The 8,290-nt window shown below is 55.7% G+C and overlaps 1 protein-coding gene across 1 annotated transcript; it reads right to left on the bottom strand.

Annotated features, from left to right (window-relative positions):
• Positions 1–1,674: 1,674 nt before the first annotated feature.
• On the bottom strand, positions 1,675–3,710 carry LOC146751266 (alpha-1,3-mannosyl-glycoprotein 2-beta-N-acetylglucosaminyltransferase-like). The gene has a single exon (XM_085535070.1). The coding sequence runs from the start codon at positions 3,615–3,617 to the stop codon at positions 1,740–1,742; it is 1,878 nt and encodes a 625-aa protein (XP_085391196.1). The 5' UTR covers positions 3,618–3,710; the 3' UTR covers positions 1,675–1,739.
• Between the last annotated feature and the right edge of the window lie 4,580 nt (positions 3,711–8,290).

Here is an 8,290-nt window from a genome sequence, read left to right as displayed (position 1 = left end):
TGGGGGACAATAAGGGGTAATGGGGGTAATATGGGGTAATGGTGGAAATATGGGGTTCAATGGGGGACAATAAGGGGTAATGGGGGTAATATGGGGTAATGGGGGGCAATGGGGGGTAATGGGGGGCACTGGGGGGGTATATGGGGCAATGGGAGGGCAATAGGGGCAAATGGAAGCCAAAATGGGGCAATGAGGGGGTAATATGGAGCTATATGGGGTAATTGGGGGGCCATATGGGCAGTGGAGAGGCAATAGGGGCAATGGGAGGGTAATATAGGGTAATGGGGACAATATGGGGCACTATGGGGCTTTGGGGGGGGTAGGAATGATGGGCGACATTCTTTCCCGGAAGTCCCACCCATCCCGGCAGGAAGTGCTTGTGACGTCATTAAAACGCGCCGCATGGCGGGCAGGCGAGCCGATCACGTGACGCACAGCCGGCAGTCACGTGACAGGAGGAAGGCGGGGTCTCATTGTGGTTCACTATTTGGCAGCCCTCCTTCCCCTCCCAGTCTCCCTATGGGACATTCAATGGCTCCCTATTTGGCAGCCTTGGTTTCCTATGTGTCTCTCAATGGCTCCCTATTTGGCAGCCTATGGCTCCCTATGTGTCTCTCAATGGCTCCCTATTTGGCAGCCTATGGCTCCCTATGTGGCTCTCAATGGCTCCCTATTTGGCAGCCTATGGCTCCCTATGTGTCTCTCAATGGCTCCCTATTTGGCAGCCTATGGCTCCCTATGTGGCTCTCAATGGCTCCCTATTTGGCAGCCTTTGGCTCTCTATGTGACTCTCAATGGCTCCCTATTTGGCAGCCTTGGTTCCCTATGTGTCTCTCAATGGCTCCCTATTTGGCAGCCTTTGGCTCTCTATGTGGCTCTCAATGGCTCCCTATTTGGCAGCCTTGGTTTCCTATGTGTCTCTCAATGGCTCCCTATTTGGCAGCCTTGGCTCCCTATGGGACATTTAATGGCTCCCTATTTGGCAGCCTTTGGCTCCCTATGTGGCTCTCTATGGCTCCCTATTTGGCAGCCTTGGTTCCCTATGGGACTCACATTGGCTCCCTATTTGGCAGCCTTGGTTCCCTATGTGTCTCTCAATGGCTCCCTATTTGGCAGCCTTTGGCTCTCTATGTGGCTCTCAATGGCTCCCTATTTGGCAGCCTATGGCTGTCAATAGCTCCCTATTTGGCAGCCTTGGTTCCCTATGTGGCTCTCAATGGCTCCCTATTTGGCATGTAATGGATCCCGATGTGCCTTGCCCTGGCTCTCTATGTGTCTTCCATTAGGTTTCTATGTGGCTCACAATGGAGCCACACATAGACCCCCATAGATCCCCATAGACCTCATAGACCCCATAGACCCCCATAGACCCCATAGACCCCCATAGACCCCCATTAATCCCCATAGACCCCCACAGATCCCCATAGACCCCCATAGATCTCCACAGACCCCCATAGACCCCCATTGATCCCCATAGACCCCCACAGATCTCCATAGACCCCATAGATCCCCACAGACCCCATAGATCCCCATAGACCCTCATAGACACCCATAGACCCCCATAGATTCCCATAGACCCCCACAGATCCCCATAGATCCCCATAGACCCCCATAGATCTCTCCCCCCCATATCTCACCCCCATGTCCCCATTAACGACACACAGACCCACGTTCTCCTCATCCCATCCTTCATTCCCCATATAACCCCCCCATATAACCCCCCCATATCCCCCCATATCTCACCCCCACGTGGGGTCGTACCCCCCCCACCCGTTTCCCGGTGCCAGGTAGACCCTCCTCCCGTTAAACACAACGGTAACGACCCCTTTATAGGCCGCCCTGGGCACCCCGGCCTTCATGTCGTCCATGATCCCCAGCGCTTTGGCTGCGGCCCGGAACGATTCCCGGTTGTGATAATGGATCCTTATGGCCGCTTTAGAGCCGGTGTTGTCCCCGTTAAACCCGGTTTTCCCGTTAATCTCCGTTAAATCCCTCAGCTCTCCCGGTTGTGCCTCATGTAGTTGCCGTTCCCATTCGGTATCATACCGATCCCGGTGTAGATAAGCCATATCAATGTTAGTGAATGGCACGAACCTCCGGTTGAGCAGCATGTACCGGAGGTGCTGCTCGTAGAACTGCCCGTGACTCACCCCTTTACGTCCGAACGTGACGGTTCTCGATACCTCAGGCCTAACACAGGCCCGGTCCCGGCGTTGTTCCGGTTGTCTCATCCAATCATCCCAAAAAGCCGGCGGCCATTTTGGTTCCAGCTCAGCCCACAGTTCGGATGTCAGCAACCAACCCAGCCCCGGGAAGAAATCGGTTCGATACAACAGTTCCGGTCGGGACGGATCCACCAGCCGTTCCTTGCCGTTATCGTGCCAGGCCGAGGCGCACCATAGAGTTGGGTCGGAGCGGAGTAAGGGTAGAGCGGCCCGGAAGTACTCGAAGAAATCGGGCGCCACCTCTAGATCGTCCTCCACCACAATGGCGGCCCGGAAGTGGAGGGTGTTAAACACGTGACCTAACGCCCAGCGGTAATGGCGGGCGATCTTGTAGTAGCCGGCGAACTTCCGGTGTTCGGGCGGAACCGGAAGTGGATCCGGGTGAGGAGGGGGGTGGAGTCGAGTGATGGCGTCGCCGTAGGATGAAATGGCGGCCGCCGTTTCCGGGTGTTGGCAGTCCTGGCTCACCAGGATGGGGAAGCGGGTGGCAGACGGTCGGTAACGGAGCAACGAGTCCAGGCAGCGCCGAACCGAGCTGCGATCGCAGGCCAAGACCAGAACCGGAAGCGGAAGTTGGCTTTCATCCGGAACCGGAAGCGACGTCACGGAGAGGGGTTGTTCCGGAAGCGGAAGTGCCGGGAGCAGAGCGGGGGTGGGGGGAGGGTGTAAGGGGTGAGGGGGGGTCGGGGCCGGGTCACGTGGGGCGGCCATGGGGGCCTTATTGGGGTCCATAAGGGCCTTATGGGGGTCGTATGGGCCCTTATGGGGGTCCTGGGGGGGCTTATGGGGGTCTATGGGTCCTTGGGGGCCCTTATGGGGGTCGTAAAGGGGGTTATTGGGGTCATATGGGCCCTTATGGGGGTCCTGGGGGTCTATGGGTCCTTGGGGGGGCTTATGGGGGTCGTAAAGGGGGTTATTGGGGTCGTATGGGCCCTTATTGGGGTCGTATGGGCCCTTATTGGGGTCATATGGGCCCTTATGGGGGTCGTATGGGCCCTTACGGGGGTCCTGGGGGGGTCTATGGGGGTCTTGAGGGGGTCTATGGGGGTCCTGGGGGGGTTTATTGGGGTCTTGAGGGGGTTTATTGGGGTCCTGGGGGGGTCTATGGGGGTCTCGATGTGGATATCCAGGCTCTTTGTGGGGGTTAATGGGGTTATGTGGCAGATTCAAGGCATTTTGGGGCCAATTCTTGGCATTTTGGGTCTTTTTTGGGCCCTTTCTGGGTGCTCTCAGTGGGTCTCTATGGGGCAGCCGCTGTTGGATGTGGGTCAGAATCTCCCTCTGCAGCTCCAGTTGTTTCTGTGCCTCCTGAGCCAGGCGGGACAGCTGGGCCGTTAAATGGGGGTCGGGGGGGGCTTCGTGTGGGGGGGGGGCTGCACCAATGGCCGCCATTGGGGTCTTAGGGGGCCCGCGACCCCCGCCCCCCCCCCCAAAGGTAAAAGAGAAGCAACGCGTTCCAAGAGACCAGAGCAGCTGCGGCCCACAGCAGCGCCAAGGGGGGGGGCTTCCGCATCACGGGACCCCCCCCACTGCAACAACGACCCCCCTTAATTAATGGTATATGGTGGGGGGAGACCCCTGTAATTAATTACTGACCCCCCCCTTAGTCAAAGGTATATGATGGGGGAGACCCCTGTAATTAATTACTGACCCCCCCCCCCCTTAATTAAAGGTATATGATGGGGGGAGACCCCTGTAATTAATTGCAGACCCCCCCCCCTCTTAATTAAAGGTATATGAGGGGGGGACCCCCTTATTAATTACAACCCCCCCCCCTCCTTAATTAAAGGTATATGATGGGGGGAGACCCCTGTAATTAATTACTGACCCCCCCCTTAATTAAAGGTATATGATGGGGGGAGACCCCTGTAATTAATTAATGACCCCCCCTTAATTAAAGGTAATGGATGGGGAGCCCCCCTTATTAATTACAACCCCCCCCCCCCTTAATTAAAGGTATATGATGGGGGAGACCCCTGTAATTAATTGCAGACCCCCCCCCTTAATTAAAGGTAATGGATGGGGGGAGACCCCTGTTATTAATTACAGACCCCCCCCACTGTTACTAATTAGAGGCCCCCCCCCTTGGGTTACTAATTATAGGCCCCCCCCTCTCTGGGTATTAATTAATTATGCCACCCCCCCCTTTTGGTTATTAATTATGGCCCCCCCCCCCCAACCAAGGAACCTTCCAATGGAGCTGAAGAGCAGATCAGAGCCGGGCCATGGAGCTGGGGGGGAGAGAATGGGGTTAATTGGGGGGGGGGGGGGGGAGAAAGAGGGTCCCCCATAACCCCTCCAACCCCCCCCCAAACCCCATAGAGCCCCCATAACCCCCATAAAACCCCCCTAAACCCCAATAGAGCCCCCCAAGCCCCCATAGAGCCCCTGAACCCCCCGCTCCAACCCCCATAGAATCCCATAGAGCCCCCAACCCCCCCAAAAACCCCCTAAAACCTTATAGAGCCCCATAAATCCCCCCAAACCCCCCTAGACCCCCATAGATCGCCACAGATCCCCATAGATCCCCACAGACCCCCATAGACCCCATAGAGCCCCATAGATCCCCATAGACCCCCATAGATCCCCATAGATCCCATAGACCCCCATAGATCCCATAGATCCCCATAGACCCCCACAGATCCCCATAGACCCCCACAGACCGCCACAGACCCCCATAGATCCTCATAGACCCCCATAGACCCCCATAGACCACCATAGACCACCACAGACCACCATAGACCCCCACAGATCCCCACAGACCGCATAGATTCCCATAGACCCCCACAGACCCCCATAGATCCCTATAGACCCCCATAGATCCCCATAGACACCCATAGATCCCCATAGACCCCCATAGACCCCCACAGATCCCCATAGATCCCCACAGATCCCCATAGACACCCATAGATCCCCACAGACCCCCATAGATCCCCATAGACCCCCACAGATCCCCATAGATCCCCATACAGCCCCATAGATCCCCATAGATCCCCATAGACCCCCATAGATCCCCATAGACCCCCATAGAACCCCAGAGACCCCCATAGACCCCCATAGATCCCCATAGACCCCCACAGATCCCCATAGACCCCCATAGATCCCCATAGATCCCCATAGACCCCCATAGATCCCCATAGACCCCCATAGACCTCCATAGATCCCCATAGATCCCCATAGATCCCCATAGACCCCCATAGACCCACATATGCCCCCCATAGACCCCCATAGACCCCCATAGAACCCCATAAACCCCCATAGACCCCCATAGATTCCCATAGATCCCCATAGACCCCCATAGATCCCCCCCCCCCCCCCCATAGCGCTCCGCCCCCATAGCGGAAACGAGCCCCTCCCCCCCCCTCCGTTCCGAAAGTACCTTCAGAAAATAAAGTATTAAAAAGTCTCAAAAAGCCCCAAAAAAGAGCAGAAAAAGGGCCGGGGGGGGGGAGGGGAGGGCGGAAAGTTAAAAAAGTGAATGTTTGAAGCCCTAAAATGGGCTGAATTTACCCCAAAAAGGAGCGGAGCTGGAAAGTTGGGAGCGGAGTTCCGGGATGGGAGGGGGAGCGGGCAGAGTTCAAAGGGGGCGGGGCTATGCAAATGAGGGAGAGGAACTGGGCGTGGCTTGGAAAGGGGCGTGGCTTAGAGAGAAGGGAGCGGGGCTTGAAGGGGAGAAAGAATGGTGATTGGATGATGGGGGAAAGGGGGCGGGGCTTTGGGGAAAAGGGGGAGGAGCCTGGGGATAACCACGTCAGCAATTTGGACGGGGGAAATGGGGGAAAAAGGGGGAAATTGGGCAAAAATGGGCAAAAATGGGGGGAAAAAGGGCAAAAATGGGTAAACATGAGGGGAAATGAGGGGAAAATGGGCAAAAATGGGCAAAAATAGGGGGAAGTTGTGGGGAAAATGGGGGAAATTGGGCAAAAATCCCCTATTTTTACTAAAAATGCCCATTTTTGTCCATTTTTCGATTAAATTGGGTTCAGATTTGGCCATAACCCCCCCCAAAACCCCAACTTTCATTAAAAATGCCCATTTTTACCTATTTTTACTCATTTTTGGGTCAATTTGGGTTCCAATTTGGCCATAAAACCCCAATTTTCATTTAAAATGCCCATTTTTGCCCATTTTTGGGTCAATTTGGTTTTAATTTGCCCATAAACCCCCACAAACACCCCAATTTTCACTAAAACTGCCCTTTTTTGCCCATTTTTACCAATTTTTGGGTCAATTTGCGTTCAAATTTTTCCATAAACCCCCAATTTTCATCAGAAATGCCCATTTTTGCCCATTTTTACCCATTTTTGGGTCAATTTGGGTCCAGTTTGTTCTATGCCCCCCCCCCCAGCCCCATTTTTGGGTCTAAAAGCCGCCATTTTGGGTCTGTCACTCACCGGGCAGCACTTCCGGGTTGGGGGGGGTCACGTGGTGCCCCTCCTCCTCCCCCCCCCCTCAATGGGGTCTTGATGTGGGGAGGGGGCGGCGGGGGGGGGGGGCGGCGATGGCGGCCATTGGAACAGCGGGGACCTGGGGGGGTAATGGGGTCACATAGGGGATAATGGAGACCCCCACCCCATAGGGGATAATGGAGACCCCATAGGGGATAATGGAGACCCCCACCCCATAGGGGATAATGGGGACCCCGACCCCATAGGGGATAATGGAGACTCCGACCCCATAGGGGATAATGGAGACCCCGACCCCATAGGGGATAATGGGGACCCCATAGGGGACAATGGGGACCCTGACCCCATAGGGGATAATGGAGACCCCATAGGGGATAATGGGGACCCCCAGCCCATAGGGGATAATGGGGATCCCGACCCCATAGGGGATAATGGGGACCCCCACCCCATAGGGGATAATGGGGACCCTGACCCCATAGGGGATAATGGGGACCCTGACCCCATAGGGGATAATGGGGACCCCAGCCCATAGGGGATAATGGGGACACTGACCCCATAGGGGATAATGGGGACCCCAGCCCATAGGGGATAATGGGGACACTGACCCCATAGGGGACCCTGACCCCATAGGGGATAATGGGGACACTGACCCCATAGGGGATAATGGGGATTCCCACCCCATAGGTACAATGGGGACCCTGATCCTATAGGGGACCCTGACCCCATAGAGGATAATGGGGACACTGACCCCATAGGGGATAATGGGGACCCTGATCCCATAGGGGATAATGGGGACCCCGACCCCATAGGGGATAATGGGGACCTTGATCCCATAGGGGATAATGGGGACCTTGATCCCATAGGGGATAATGGGGACCCTGATCCCATAGGGGATAATGGGGACCTTGATCCCATAGGGGATAATGGGGACCCTGATCCCATAGGGGATAATGGGGACCCTGATCCCATAGGGGATAATGGGGACCCTGACCCCATAGGGGACAATGAGACCCCATAGGAGACAATGAGACCCCATAGAGAATAACGGGACCCCATAAGGAACAACGAGACCCCATAGGGAACAACAAGACCCCATAAGGAACAACGAGACCCCATAGGGAACAACGGGACCCCATAGGGAACAACGGGACCCCATAGGGAACAACGAGACCCCATAGGGAACAACGGGACCCCATAGGAGACAACGAGACCCCATAGAGAATAACGGGACCCCATAAGGAACAACGAGACCCCATAGAGAATAACGGGACCCCATAGGGAACAACGAGACCCCATAGGGAACAACGAGACCCCATAGGGAACAACGAGACCCCATAGGGAACAACGGGACCCCATAGGGAACAACGGGACCCCATAGGGTACAACGAGACCCCATAGGGAACAACGGGACCCCATAGAGAATAACGGGACCCCATAGAGAATAACGGGACCCCATAGGGAACAACGGGACCCCATAGGGAACAATAGAGACCCCATAGGGAACAACGGGACCCCATAGAGAATAACGGGACCCCATAGAGAACAACGGGACCCCATAAGGAACAACGGGACCCCATAGGGAACAACGGGACCCCATAGGGAACAACGAGACCCCATAGGAGACAACGAGACCCCATAGGGAACAACGGGACCCCATAG

The sequence above is a fragment of the Coturnix japonica genome, unplaced genomic scaffold (assembly GCF_054131305.1).
Source record: "Coturnix japonica strain WE unplaced genomic scaffold, WE-NBRP24 Scf107, whole genome shotgun sequence".
Classification (NCBI taxonomy): Eukaryota; Metazoa; Chordata; class Aves; order Galliformes; family Phasianidae; genus Coturnix; species Coturnix japonica.
This window is presented reverse-complemented; position numbering and strand designations above follow the sequence as displayed.

Bases quoted from the DNA above. Each gene is read 5' to 3' on its own strand.
- LOC146751266 (XM_085535070.1), bottom strand. From the start codon at position 3,617: ATGGCGGCCATTGGTGCAGCCCCCCCCCCACACGAAGCCCCCCCCGAC.